At 37.8% G+C, this 15,794-nt stretch overlaps 2 protein-coding genes across 6 annotated transcripts in view; one reads left to right on the top strand and one right to left on the bottom strand.

The window, feature by feature from the left end:
- LOC137291720 (HBS1-like protein) overlaps nucleotides 1-3,250 on the bottom strand; it is a 46,570-nt gene extending 43,320 nt beyond the window's left edge. Inside the window, exon 1 of one of the 2 annotated variants that reach the window (XM_067823182.1) lies at nucleotides 3,107-3,250. In XM_067823182.1, coding sequence (XP_067679283.1) covers nucleotides 3,107-3,149 — 43 coding nt within the window. In that variant the 5' untranslated portion in view covers nucleotides 3,150-3,250. The remainder of the gene's footprint in view (nucleotides 1-3,106) is intronic. The other variant, XM_067823183.1, reaches the window with a different exon arrangement.
- Nucleotides 3,251-3,420: 170 nt separating this feature from the next.
- LOC137290702 (inosine triphosphate pyrophosphatase-like) lies at nucleotides 3,421-8,546 on the top strand. 4 transcript variants are annotated; one of them, XM_067821787.1, is made up of 5 exons: nucleotides 3,849-6,185; nucleotides 6,442-6,511; nucleotides 7,293-7,397; nucleotides 7,657-7,849; nucleotides 8,187-8,546. In XM_067821787.1, the coding sequence occupies exons 2-5, from the start codon at nucleotides 6,509-6,511 to the stop codon at nucleotides 8,468-8,470; spliced, it is 585 nt and encodes a 194-aa protein (XP_067677888.1). In that variant the 5' UTR covers nucleotides 3,849-6,185; nucleotides 6,442-6,508; the 3' UTR covers nucleotides 8,471-8,546. The 4 variants fall into 4 exon arrangements, with proteins under 4 accessions (XP_067677889.1, XP_067677886.1, XP_067677888.1 ...); XM_067821788.1 differs by lacking the exons at nucleotides 3,849-6,185; nucleotides 6,442-6,511 and adding an exon at nucleotides 3,421-3,502; XM_067821785.1 differs by lacking the exons at nucleotides 3,849-6,185; nucleotides 6,442-6,511 and adding an exon at nucleotides 3,434-3,475.
- Nucleotides 8,547-15,794: the final 7,248 nt, after the last annotated feature.

The following is a 15,794-nucleotide window of genomic DNA, read 5'->3' on the forward strand; positions in this document are numbered from 1 at the left end:
TGGCACCATTAGTTGTTTTGTGACAACAAGGGGCCCAAATTGGTTAATGCCAGTGATGTCCTCCATAGCGATGTCATGTAGGTTGTGGTTGGCAAACACTGCATTTGATTGCTATCATAGTTGCTAGCGAGCAGTTTCCATGTAGAGCGAGTGTCGATGCCAAGGCTCTCACTTCATGTGGATTGGCAGCTCGCAGATGTTCGAGTCCTGCTGTTTTGTAGCCCTTAGTGTAATATCTGCCATCCTATTTCCATAGGTGTCTCAGTAGATCATGGGATGAATTGGCGCTTGAAACTTTATCTCCTTGTAAGAGTACGTTCGAGATAAATTTTCAACGCTCTGATTGGGCAAAATGATAAATCCTGTGTATCATGTGGCCCAAGGACTGTAGATAATGCAGGGATGTGGAATTGTCTGTTTGGTTGTCCAGGCAGTTGATTTTTGGCGATAAAATCCCATCTTAGTCCTAGATGTACAAATCTCACAATGACTGAAGTCGAATCATGTGCGACTGAACACAAGCAACTTTCAAACTCCACACATGTTCAGTAATGATTTGAAATTTAACTCACCCTCATATCATCACAAAACATACTCATGTCTCTTTTATTTATCAGCGCGATCCACAATGTCCTTACTGTGTTCCCTACAACACTCTTCTGTCACGAAAGCACCCAATGATTTTCAAACAAGCATTCATGCACCATCAAATTGACATGTAACGTCAGACGTCAACAACCTTTGCAGTTTGAGCCATATCGGCTCATTTCACACCACATGATATCTTGTAGATTACGGAATATGACAACTGTGTCAAATGACATAAGAGCCATTTGGCAACGGTCCGTAGTTTAGTATCATAAGACACCATGTCTACCCATAACCTTTGAAATTGTCCGTAACCTATTCGACTCTTTTCATTTACTTCCATGACAGGAATGACTCACTAACTTTACACATTGTGCAACAGTGTGGACATAGCTCAGTAGCTGTCGGGCTTTCAATCTGAAGGTCGCGGGTTTGCATCAGATGGGTTCTCACAACCTGGTTGTCCGTCTCAGAGACAGGTGATCACTGACAGAGAATGTCCTCACTTGAAGTTGTGGTGCTTTATTCTAAAGGTGCTCCAAACATTTAAATCTCCGAATTTTATTTATCTTAAGATATTAGTTGTTTAACAAATGATCATGAAATGGCTATTAGTGGTTAGTTATTATAACATACGTCATATTTGGGATTGCACTTTCTTAGTAATCATTTATGAATGTAATCATAGCATTAACTTAGACCAATTCCACTTGTTCTCTGTGTTTCATTTCATGTGTATACCTATATGTAATACAAACCAAGAACAGCAATTTAACTATCATCATTTGTTAATCCTAATTAGGAACATTGCAGCTATTTCAAAACATGATCTATTCAATTGTGCCAATTTCCAATTAAGGACAATTAAATGGTGTCTGCTTGAGGAACGCAAGTTGAGTTTTCCTCCACATACCATGGTGTAACGTGTTTTCGGGGTAATAATGCAATAGATAATCATGTACATTATTGCGTATCAATATTCCGTAAACAAACACCTCACCTTTCGTAAATGCATGCTTTGCAATGCAAAGTATATTTCGTGTCTTGTTCGTAAGCAAGAGAGCTAGAAGTGACGTACCATGTTTTCGGGTTACTTGTTATTGCACTGGGTCACACCCTTGTATGGAAGTGCATGTGATGCATTCCTCTCCATTGAAATCAACAAATACAATGTATCATTTTAATAAAAGCCAAGAAAACTGGTAATTTTTTTCTTGATTACTTGAATGTTCTTTAGTGAAATTTGTTAACAATAAACATATTTACAGGTAAGTTATTCAATCATTTGCACATTCATTCTTCTTGTCTGCAAGGCCCGCCATGACAATAAAACGTGTCATGTCTGCGCAGTATAGTATTGTCACTGTAGTATTTTATATGAACCCAGAGGCCATATGCCTGGTACGATTATTGCAGCATGAAAAAAATATGTAAGAGATGACCAATTCTGCATTCAATGGGTTTTTTCATTATGTCAGCAACATTCCATTTGAGTCATGTGATAATTTGACTTTTCACTCGTGCAGACGATGGTCCGCTTGACAAGTTGCGAGCATTATTTCAAAAGGTATGATCACATTTACAAAGGTTCTCAAAGTGCATTATGTTCTTGGGTAGAATTTTGGTACTTAGACAAAAATTAGGCCACTACTTCCATGAAAGCTTCCATTTCAAACACTGTGTGTTCCGACTACAATGGAAGCTTCTGCACAGGAGACGGTGTTTACAGGTGGTGCTGTTATCTCACTGTACAAAAGAAATTACGGGGAAACGAAATACCCCGAAAACATGGTATACTGGCGTCTCCCATTCTTGTGGTACTTACAGTTATTGACTGAAAAAAAGTACAAACACTTCTTTTTGTATGTATGCTTGTTTTTAAAAGAAGAGATTCATCCTCTAGCATATGCATCTATGAAATGCTTGATCCATCAGGTGTATTATTGCACTTGTGCTCGATGAAAAATATGGTCGTCCACCATTGACTTTTTGAGGCGTCTCCTAATCTCGCGGCATAACGAGAAAGTAACAATATTATGTTAAGGAAGGGGAATCGTGTCGGAACGGACTGGGAAAAGTTACGATTTTTCCAAGCTGGCTAAAACTCACGAATATTCGTTACATTGCAACATTTTGATACTTCACAGACTTGGGCCACTTCCTAGTTACCGGTCAATGATGTAAACAACCGCCAAGTATCACGTATAGGCGATCTTGGCAGAAAATGTGTTTACCGTGAGAACAGGAGTCTGGCTACTACTTCAGGCCTGAAATAAGTTGCTGTATCATCACATTATATGTCCATTAACGCTGTGAAGTAAGATCCTAGTGTAGTATCGTGACCCGTCTGACAAATGCAAATGTGGTTTTCTCTCGAAAGGTCCGACAATAGTTCTGATGAAATCTGAATAAAACATCGTCTGTTTAAACATGACGTCGCGGCAAGTTTCTTTACTGACGGAACCAGCATGTCAGATCGAATAAAAGTGGTATGCCATTCTTCACAAGTGATACCTACCATCATCTAGGTTCATGCCACGAACAGCCCTGTGGCGGGACATCGTGCATGAATATTTGACGCGAAATTCTTTATTACTGGTAGCTTTCTCTTCTCATACGCAACATCTCACCGGAAGATGGTTGTGGCCATGTAAAGCTATTCTCTTTGTTGCGAATTTTCGCCATGCAATATTTTTGGACACATTAAATAATTCGTTTTGGATGTAATGAAAACATATAAGTATTAATAATTTGGAATAACTCTTATGCAATAAGAGTAGTATTTTGTTTGACAAAATACGAAACGTTTTCAGTATCCGCTCCAGCAAGGGCAGATCATTTTGCGGGAAACGTAAACAAGGCACAACAGTGTGTTTGTTCCGTGCAAGTACGAAGAACATTTTTTTAGTCCTGCGTAAGTTAGCAGGGTTCAGTAATTACATTCTCTTGAATACGGTTAATCATTAGTGAACCGTGGATTTGAGCTAGAATATAAAACGCATCCGTGTTTGATATTGTTAACATGATCAAGAAAGATGCATGGGTTCCTTCCATAGTAACTGTTCCTGAGATATTTTTTTCTTGTCATCCGCTCGTGAGAGACAGGGGTTTTAGGTGTGTCTGTGTATGTGTTAAAGGTAAAAGGTTAATAAAAAAATAAACTACATGTAACAAGTACAAAATACATAACAAGTACAAAATACACAAATTGTAAAAGTGTTCTGGAAATATAAACTATTTTAACATGTCTTGTCTTGTTTATCTGTTTAGGATCAATTTAGAACACCTTAAAGCGGCACTGATGCGGAGCGAATAATGTTTCTCGCCAACGGTCTAATTACGAAGCCAAACTGCAAATTGGTCAGCGCCCGCTCCTTCGACCATGACGGACAAAGGAACCATATTAGCAGAATTTCTTCACCTAAACAGTCAGGAGGCCAGATGCCCATCATATGATATTATTTAAAAATATCCATGGTGTTCCTTGTCTGATCGTAACAAAATATCCCAGCAGTGTAGGTTTTTTCGGATACTTGGATGGTATAGTTACTGATCCAATTTGATCCTATTTCTGTGTTTTTAACCTCTATATTTAATCATGTTACATGAAAATATGATGTCTACAGGCACGTACCAAGCCATTTGTATCAGTCTGAAACATTGCAAAGCTTTATATTTAGGTAGTTTTGAGTGTTGGTTCAGGTGTGATAGGAACTATCATACGTAAATTTTGGTAGCTATGGTAGCTACAATGGTTTATTATTTATGATAATAAAAACACACAGTTGATTTATTTGAATTCGTAAACAACAAAAAACCCGATGACTTTGCCTTTGGTAGAGAAATCTGAAAATTTTCTTACGTAAAAAAAACCCCTTATTACACATATTTACCCAAGGACACAGCAAATGCCTGTATGTATTCCTTATGTAACGAAATTCCGTTGGTATCCTCTAAACAGTTTCGGCCCATAAGTGTTTTCAGGCTTCATGCGACACAGAGATTACATCTTCCTTGCTGTAACTCACGTTTGTTGGTGTAAACTTACACGTGTTATTTGTCATCATTCTCTGGATGGTCAATTAGTGAATTTATAAAAGGTATAATTAGTAGTAAAACCACGTCGGTTACTCAACAAAGGTTCCCATTTGGCATTTCTCCTGTCTGGAGTAAATACTCAACATTATAAATTAAGGTCTGTAATGGCAAATGTATTGTATGTTATGTAATATGTGCATGTAAGTAATGCAAGGGGGTTTATCAGCTGAGTTACAAAAACAAACATCGATCAAAGGATTAACCGATAACACACTGATTGATTAATTACTTTTATCTTCTAGCGGATTTGTCAAAAGACAGTGTGTGTAGATGACTACACCCTGTCGTAAAGTGCGAGTGTAAAAACAACATCCTCCCTTCAAAGAATTAACCACCCTTGCGTTGATTGATTGATTGCTATTATTGGTTAACTAAATTACTTAGAATAGCGGACATCATACAATTAGTTGCCAGGTGTGCTATCTTGGGTGACCAATGAGAGGTTTATCAGGTTTTCACCGACGAAAGACGTGAAACGATGTGTTACTTTTTCGCAAATTAGACTGTTGTAAGACACCCGACACAGAGAAGGATTATTTGCCAGCTGCAGATGAATGGAATACGATTGCTTATACGTGGATATCGATGGATACATTCCTGAACAAGGTAGTAGCCTGACATCGTTGCTATAAAATTAGTCTGTTTTACATTCATTATTGGCATTTTGTTTTAATTTATTTATCGTAGCATTCAGCAGAATCTATATGACAGAAAACACACACTAGATCGCATATGTGTGTGAAATAGGATCCACACTGGCAATCTATGCAATGTATAAATGTTGCTGTTATGTTAGAAATTTACTATGAGTATAAGCAGATTGCGTGTTCTTGCATTAATTTTCAGAATCATACAGATATGACAATAAACTAATTAGGGTTATGAGACAAAATATAGAGACGTACATTGGCTTCGTTATTTTCCCGTCATGATAATTTTTTTACCGTTTCTACCACTGGCAGATGATTAACCTTCAAAGTGTTTCATTTGTTTTCATAATACATTTGTAATGCAGTAAAAATGACTTCCCCTCAGTTGATCTGTCTATAATTAAACAATCAAGTGCACATACGGACTGCGCGGCAGAGGTCACAAACCAGTCACGAATTCTGGGATATCATCCGGGTATTCACGGGAGGAAAACAATAACAAAAGTTTACACCATTCCACGGAAATTGCTCCGCATCAGTGCCCCTTTAAACAATAATACAATTGTCAGTGAAAAGGTTTGCATTTTTACAAGTCCATGATGTATTCAAAGTAACCACTGGGTCATGGGTCGAAAGTAGTTCCTATGCAAATTAGCCAAGTTTTAATGAGGTCAGGCCTGCTGTCTTGCACTTGGTTTCTATTGGCTGAAAATGTGCAGCATCTTGATTGGATGTTGAATTTAGTTGCATTTGGAAAGTGTGAAGTTTGTTCACTTGCTGTCTTTCTCCCAAGTGGGCGAGGTGATTTTAAAGTCATGGGAAGAGGATATTGACTTTGGTGGATTTCAGGTTAGTTATATTTGATTTTACAGAAAAGGAATAAACTACAAAAATATGTTCAATTGTTCAAAGGTTCATTGAGTATTTATTTTAACTGAATTTATGCATTTGGTGGAGGTATATTTTGACTCGGGGTTAAAGTTGTTGGCGTCGATAATTTCACTTCCAATTGATTCAGATTAATGTTTGAGTCCAAACAGATTGTACGTTTACTGTTCTGGTGAGAATTAGCATTTCCATGCTAATTACGGCATACATATTTTAGGTCCTTGGAGGGTGTATTATTTTGGTGCCTCACAACATGTGGTCAGTTGATGCAAGTTGTTCCATAGATGGTAAGACAAGCTAATATGTTTCTGTGTTTGGAAGATGCCAAAAGTTTTTCGTAACTGAACCTTTAATTTTGTGATGTCCATTTGAGTTATTTTTATATGTTTAGTGGTGGAACAATTGTTATCTGAACAATGTGCAATGTCTTAGATGTGATCAAGGGTAATTTTGACGGAGATTAATTTATTTTTACACATTGTTTCAGACTTGTATTATTAGTCAACAAAAGAAATAAATCAGAACTACAGCCTCAACGGAGCTTGGTTTTTTATGGTTGAGCCATTCCCGTTACATACATATTTTTTAATGTTTACAATGTATACACTTTTAAATTTCCTTCCAGTGTGAGAATATATTTTTATTACTCACCCGTTGTAGATACAGCAGTGTAATATTTTCACTTCAATATTACACTAGTGTAATACCGCTTGACGTATGACGTCAAAATGGTTCAAAGTTGTGACGTCACAATACTAATGTTGATGTCGCGATTTTACTAGACCTTGCATGACTTGAAAGCTGAGAGTCCTCACACTGTAGGCAAGTTCACCGCAGTTTCTGTCAATTTATGTTGGCGAGTAATAAACAGAATACTAAACTCGCTTCCGTGAAATACCATTTTCATTAAACTCGTTTAATAAAAATGGTATTACATGGAAGGTCGTTTAGTATCCTCTAAAACTCAGTCCTTTTGTTCATGCTCAGATTTGGATGTTAATGAATTGCTTTTACGTTCAGTTTTGAAGATTTAATTTTCAGTTAATGAGTTCTTGTTCATGTCCTCAGTTTGTGTGGATGAAGAACATGGCCAGACAGATCGTACTTGTCACAGGAAACAAGAAGAAGCTGGAAGAATTTGTACAAATTCTTGGACCTGACTTTCCATATAAGGTAAGAATCTGGTATGGCACTGAGCAGCATGTAATGAGGAGCATGATCACCAGTTACTGATAACAGAGCTGGACCATATGATACTAGAAAACAGTTCACTGCTGTGAATAGGGTTGTCACTTTTCTATGTCAGTATTCACTTGTCATGGGTTTCAATACTAGAGTCCTAATTACAAGCCTTGTACTGTCCCTGCTATTGGGTTTTGGCTAAGTGTTAATGTGTTGTTGACCATTGTCATATTGGACTTTCCTCTTTCAGGTCAAGAGTCAGGACATTGACTTGCCAGAGTATCAGGGAACTCCAGAGGAAATTGCCCGAGCTAAGTGTAAGCTTGCTGTGGAACACATCAAGGGACCAGTCATTGTGGAGGATACAAGCCTCTGCTTTAATGCCCTTGGAGGCCTCCCAGGACCGTACGTCAAATGGTTCCTAAAGAGTGTGGGACCAGAAGGTGATAAATGATGAAAAAAATTGTGTTCTCCCAAGGATAAAGAATGTGCCTCCTCCATGTTAGCTGATGTTAGTGCGACCTGTTCATCAGTTGTGAGCTTCAAATTATCCGCGGAACTATTTGGCACATAGTATCACATGACATACTCCATAGCTTTCTGCAAGGTGAAAGGTTCCAATTTGGTAAAACGTTGGAAAAGACAACGGAGTAGTAACTATGTGCAAAATGTGGGTAGTAAAGGTTGACATTCATTAATAGTAGCAGTATGTGAACCTCAACGCTCAAGTGGTGAGGCCAGATGTTGTATCCATCCATCCATCTGCTTTGTCTTCTTCAGGTCTGCACAAGATGCTAGCTGGGTTTGAGGACAAGACGGGATATGCACAGTGTGTATTCGCATACTCATGCGGGCAGGAAGGTTCAGACATTCAGATATTTGATGGGAGGTGCCCTGGCTCCATTGTGGCTCCACGTGGCCCAAAAGACTTCGGATGGGATCCGTGTTTCCAGCCAGATGGCTTTGATAAGACATATGCTGAAATGGACAAAAGTGTGAAAAACACTATTTCCCATCGTGGAAAAGCTATGGACTTGCTAAAAACTTATCTCACAAAGCTGTAAGTTTAATATAGTCCTCCATGTCCTGCAGCTGTTTTTATGTCTTTTGGGGATGAGTCTTCAATAAATTGAACACTGCGAATTTTAAGAGATTGATCATTTCTTTTACAATATATTTTAAACGGAGCCCATTGCCTGCTTGCCACTGTGTGATAGGAAAGGACAGTGTATGATAAGGGCAGTTTTTGGCCCACGAACAGAATTGGCTGAAAACATGTTTGTTTAGAGACAAGTTAGCTTTGCATAAAAATGCTATATTTTATATGATCTAAGGTGTAATTTCACTGCAGAGGGTTCCAAAATGGGTTTTATCAGTTCCCATGAAAAATAACAAAAAGTCTGAAATAATGCTAATTTACAACTGTCATTTTATTTACATGCAAATTGCAGCAGTTTTACAACAGGTAGTCATGCTGAAAAACATGTTAATGTCAATCATAATATTTTAACCTGAAGGGGCGCAATTAGGGTTGCAAAATATTGTTAATTCAATTACTTGCCATTTGTGTCCCCAAAACTCAGTCATTATTCACAGCATTCTTTGCAAATGTAATCCATGGGTCCATTGTACAACATGTAAGCATGATAACAATCATGTTGTACTTAGAATCACCCTGTTTTGGGTGTAGCTAAATTTTGGGCGCAGCTTCATGCTAACAAGTGTTACAAGTCAGCATTTACAACCAGTTTTAGCAAATATACAGTTAACATCTCAATCATCATATGTTATTACAATAACCAATCATGTTGCACTAAAAATCACAGGTCTTGACCTCAAAGGGGCCCATTTCGGGTGAAATTTCATTGTCAGCGCAGGTTCATATTAACACCATTAAAACCAAAATATAAAAAAATATGAATTTTAAAATATTCTGAACAAAGGCAGCTAGACCGACTTGAAAAGGTGAATGGTCAGTGTCTTAAGAAAAGATTTACTTGATGCTTGTTTCACCAGTGTTGTAATGTAGATTACCAAACTTAAGAAAAAAAAGTTACAATATTTGGATTTGATGTGAAACAGTTTAGTTAAACATTGTAGACTTGATAAACAAACTTTGAGAAAAAAAGAAAACTTACATGGGTTTGAACCTGCATGACTGATTACAAAAAAAACCCAACAGACCACTATTGCAACCATTAGGCTACATATTCCTTTGCCTCACAATGTGAATTTAAGCTTATATATTACACTTTACAACTAAGTATGACTTGACGTCTGCTTGTGTTCATTATCTGCTAGACCTTGACAATGTTCTTCTTCTAGCTAAAAAAAATCCTTTTCATACAGTTAAGTGTAGTCATTTTGGTTAAATGAAATCTGATATGTCATTGGAAACATTAAGATACATAAGTTCTTGGAAAATGCATATGTTTATACATGGCAATCCTGTTGAATGACAGTGTTATTTTGACAGTGACAGGTGACTCAAAGGTGTTTGATAAACAGATGATAAAAAAAAGTATCATCAAATTCTGACATAGTAACAAAGATTCTCACCTTTACAGTACTGCTTGATCATATTTTGAAAACCTTCAGACATCTTAAGTTTTCTAGCAGAGACCAACAACCAAAAACCAATGTTTACCTCTCATAAATCAGCCTTGTGAGTGCCTTATGATATTGAAAATTTTAATAAGGATGTTTGATATGTGTATTTTAGAGCACAAAACCATTCAAAATATAATGTATCATGGCACAGATGTGTCAATGTGATGGATTGTTTTTAAAGATGTTATTTATGTCAATGTTTATTTTTTGCGATGTATGGTGCAATTTCATAAACCGAAAAAATGTACTTTTTTAAAGATTTTGATCGGAGCAAAAGCGTGACCCACCACAATTTTTTAGGTGTGCATTCTTTTTTACTCTCTTCATATGTGGTGAAAAAATTGGGATGGGTCATGCTTTTGCTCACACTTTTCTATCACTCTGAAAATCAGAAAATGTAGGTTTCTAGAAGATGTTGTAAAATATGTTAACTTTGAGGTCTTCAAAGAAGAAAACTAACAACACTAAAAACATAAAAATGCAATTGGAGGTAACTTCAACAATTAATTTAGCTCCTTTTATGCTAAAATTATAAAATTTGTTGTAAAATTTTGATTATCATGACATGTTGTGGGCCAATAAGGGCCTCTATCATACCTTGTCCTTTCACATGCCATGATGATAGGTTTCCCTACCAGTTACAACTCTGAGGATGACCAGACTGATTGTATGTGATCAGAACATCAACATACGTACAGCCCACATATCAACACACAGTTCTATGTTTTTTCCCCCATTTAGCATGACGCGGGTATTACAGTATTAGGCACCATCTGTACATATGAATTAGAATATCTTAAGAACCATTGACTAGATTCTTTCCATATTTGGTCCCAGTCAGGTATGGTGACCTTAACCTTCATCTGAAGGTCACAAAGGGACTATTATGTTTTACCCTTGTCAGCGACATATCTCAACAAATGTTCCCTGGATATTCTTCATATTTAACACCAAGTTTTATCTAGGGAAGGCACAGGGCCCACTTGATTTTGGTGATCTTCATATAATTTTCAAGGAGATGGCAATACTTTGAGTCTTGAAAATATTTGTGTTTGAAGTACAGAGCAAGATATCAAGAGAGGTCATGCCTTTGTTTACATTTAACTTCATCTTAAGCTAAGACCTTTACTTTCAATACTGGTCATGCTCGGTGGCACTAGGTCTACACTGGTCATGCTCGGTGGCACTAGGTCTACACTGGTCATGCTTGGTGGCACTAGGTCTACACTGGTCATGCTTGGTGGCACTAGGTCTACACTGGTCATGCTCGGTGGCAGTAGGTCTACACTGGTCATGCTTGGTGGCAGTAGGTCTACACTGGTCATGCTTGGTGGCAGTAGGTCTACACTGGTCATGCTCGGTGGTACTAGGTCTACACTGGTCATGCTCGGTGGCACTAGGTCTACACTGGTCATGCTCGGTGGCACTAGGTCTACACTGGTCATGCTTGGTGGCACTAGGTCTACACTGGTCATGCCCAGTGGCAATAGGTCTACACTGGTCATGCTTGGTGGCAACAGGTCTATACTTGTCGTGCTCAGTGGCAGTAGGCCTTCACTGGTAGTGCTCGGTGGCAATAGATCTACCCTTGTGATGCTTGGTAACAATAGGTCAACACTGGTCATGCTTGGTGGCAGTAGGTCTACACTGGTCATGCTTGGTAACAATAGGTCTACACTGGTCGTGCTCAGTGACAGTAGGTCTACACTGGTCATGCTTGGTGGAAATAGATCTACCCTTGTGATGCTTGGTAACAATAGGTCTACACTAGTCATGCTTGGTGGCAGGTCTACACTGGTCATGCTCGGTGGCAGTAGGTCTACACTGGTCATGCTCGGTGGCAGTAGGTCTACACTGGTCATGCTCGGTGGCCGTAGGTCTACACTTGTGATGTTCAGTGACAGTAGATGTACCCTTGTGATGTTGAGTGACAGTAGGTGTACCCTTGTGATGTTGAGTGACTGTAGGTGTACCCTTGTGATGTTCCGTGACAGTAAGTGTACCCTTGTAATGTTCAGTGACAGTAGGTCTACCCTTGTGATGCTTGGTTACAGTAGGTCTTCACTGGTCATGCTTGGTGGCAGTAGGTGGTAATATTAATTGTACTCGCTTAACTGGACCCCGTGCTTCTGGACCCAGATGGCGAATTTTCAAACCATTCCCATAGATTTCCATTGAAAAATGATCCAGTTATCCGGATGGAGAGATCTCTGCAACGTGCATGTGTATGTGTCACATCATTACTGTTTATCGCACGACTGTGATTTCCTTCTTAATCTATCGGAAGGCATATGATGTTAATTGATTAATTAGCTATCAAAATGCTAGGGTACGCGTGTCACTCAGGTTGATCATTAGGATTTGGCAGGTGTGAGAACATCTCATCAGTAACGAAAACATATGTTAAGTAGGATTAAGTTAAACTACACTGTAATTGTACTGTATATAACACTTATAAATCAACCCCATACTATCTGTCGCGATGCAAGTTAAAAATAGCCTGCCACATGATCTAAGTCATGCGATCCAGTCCGGAAGTTTATTTTCTGCAGACAGCATAAATTCAACGCGAATCCATATGTTTTTAGGGCATTTAAAATTAAAAAAAGAATATGCAATTGGCAAAATAGAGACTTTTTGTCTTCGATTTACGTTTTTGTTTGATCCAGTTAACCAGACGTCTCGCTAGCTGGACACTTTTCGAGTGAAACCAAAATGTCCAGATAAATGGGATTCGACTGTATGTGGATGTGCATCATATCATGGGAGTGATGTATGTGCATGTATGTAGATGTGCATTATGCTGTGTATGTCATGTGCATATACATGAATGTAGATGTGCATTATGCTGTGTATGTCATGTGCATATACATGAATGTGGATGTGCATTATGCTGTGTATGTCATGTGCATATACATGAATGTAGATGTGCATTATGCTGTGTATGTCATGTGCATATACATGAATGTAGATGTGCATTATGCTGTGTATGTCATGTGCATATACATGAATGTAGATGTGCATTATGCTGTGTATGTCATGTGCATATACATGAATGTGGATGTGCATTATGCTGTGTATGTCATGTGCATATACATGAATGTGGATGTGCATTATGCTGTGTATGTCATGTGCATATACATGAATGTAGATGTGCATTATGCTGTGTATGTCATGTGCATATACATGAATGTGGATGTGCATTATGCTGTGTATGTCATGTGCATATACATGAATGTAGATGTGCATTATGCTGTGTATGTCATGTGCATATACATGAATGTGGATGTGCATTATGCTGTGTATGTCATGTGCATATACATGAATGTGGATGTGCATTATGCTGTGTATGTCATGTGCATATACATGAATGTAGATGTGCATTATGCTATGTATGTCATGTGCATATACATGAATGTGGATGTGCATTATGCTGTGTATGTCATGTGCATATACATGAATGTGGATGTGCATTATGCTGTGTATGTCATGTGCATATACATGAATGTAGATGTGCATTATGCTGTGTATGTCATGTGCATATACATGAATGTAGATGTGCATTATGCTGTGTATGTCATGTGCATATACATGAATGTAGATGTGCATTATGCTGTGTATGTCATGTGCATATACATGAATGTGGATGTGCATTATGCTGTGTATGTCATGTGCATATACATGAATGTGGATGTGCATTATGCTGTGTATGTCATGTGCATATACATGAATGTGGATGTGCATTATGCTGTGTATGTCATGTGCATATACATGAATGTGGATGTGCATTATGCTGTGTATGTCATGTGCATATACATGAATGTGGATGTGCATTATGCTGTGTATGTCATGTGCATATACATGAATGTGGATGTGCATTATGCTGTGTATGTCATGTGCATATACATGAATGTGGATGTGCATTATGCTGTGTATGTCATGTGCATATACATGAATGTAGATGTGCATTATGCTGTGTATGTCATGTGCATATACATGAATGTGGATGTGCATTATGCTGTGTATGTCATGTGCATATACATGAATGTGGATGTGCATTATGCTGTGTATGTCATGTGCATATACATGAATGTGGATGTGCATTATGCTGTGTATGTCATGTGCATATACATGAATGTGGATGTGCATTATGCTATGTATGTCATGTGCATATACATGAATGTAGATGTGCATTATGCTGTGTATGTCATGTGCATATACATGAATGTGGATGTGCATTATGCTATGTATGTCATGTGCATATACATGAATGTAGATGTGCATTATGCTATGTATGTCATGTGCATATACATGAATGTGGATGTGCATTATGCTATGTATGTCATGTGCATATACATGAATGTAGATGTGCATTATGCTGTGTATGTCATGTGCATATACATGAATGTGGATGTGCATTATGCTATGTATGTCATGTGCATATACATGAATGTAGATGTGCATTATGCTGTGTATGTCATGTGCATATACATGAATGTGGATGTGCATTATGCTATGTATGTCATGTGCATATACATGAATGTAGATGTGCATTATGCTGTGTATGTCATGTGCATATACATGAATGTGGATGTGCATTATGCTATGTATGTCATGTGCATATACATGAATGTAGATGTGCATTATGCTATGTATGTCATGTGCATATACATGAATGTGGATGTGCATTATGCTGTGTATGTCATGTGCATATACATGAATGTGGATGTGCATTATGCTATATATGCCATGTGCATATACATGAATGTGGATGTGCATTATGCTGTGTATGTCATGTGCATATACATGAATGTAGATGTGCATTATGCTATATATGCCATGTGCATATACATGAATGTAGATGTGCATTATGCTGTGTATGTCATGTGCATATACATGAATGTGGATGTGCATTATGCTATGTATGTCATGTGCATATACATGAATGTGGATGTGCATTATGCTATGTATGTCATGTGCATATACATGAATGTAGATGTGCATTATGCTATGTATGTCATGTGCATATACATGAATGTGGATGTGCATTATGCTGTGTATGTCATGTGCATATACATGAATGTAGATGTGCATTATGCTATATATGCCATGTGCATATACATGAATGTAGATGTGCATTATGCTGTGTATGTCATGTGCATATACATGAATGTGGATGTGCATTATGCTGTGTATGTCGTGTATATACATGAATGTGGATGTGCATTATGCTGTGTATGTCATGTGCATATACATGAATGTGGATGTGCATTATGCTATATATGCCATGTGCATATACATGAATGTAGATGTGCATTATGCTGTGTATGTCATGTGCATATACATGAATGTGGATGTGCATTATGCTATGTATGTCATGTGCATATACATGAATGTGGATGTGCATTATGCTATGTATGTCGTGTATATACATGAATGTGGATTTGCATTATGCTATGTATGTCGTGTATATACATGAATGTGGATTTGCATTATGCTATGTATGTCGTGTATATACATGAATGTGGATTTGCATTATGCTATGTATGTCGTGTATATACATGAATGTGGATTTGCATTATGCTATGTATGTCGTGTATATACATGAATGTGGATTTGCATTATGCTATGTATGTCGTGTATATACATGAATGTGGATGTGCATTATGCTATGTATGTCGTGTATATACATGAATGTGGATGTGTATGATGTCATGTGCTAAATGCCAGATGTGTTCCCACTGCTGAAGTGGCCACTGACTGTCATCTCTAATCACC

Source organism: Haliotis asinina, chromosome 7 (assembly GCF_037392515.1).
Source record: "Haliotis asinina isolate JCU_RB_2024 chromosome 7, JCU_Hal_asi_v2, whole genome shotgun sequence".
NCBI classification, from domain to species: Eukaryota; Metazoa; Mollusca; class Gastropoda; order Lepetellida; family Haliotidae; genus Haliotis; species Haliotis asinina.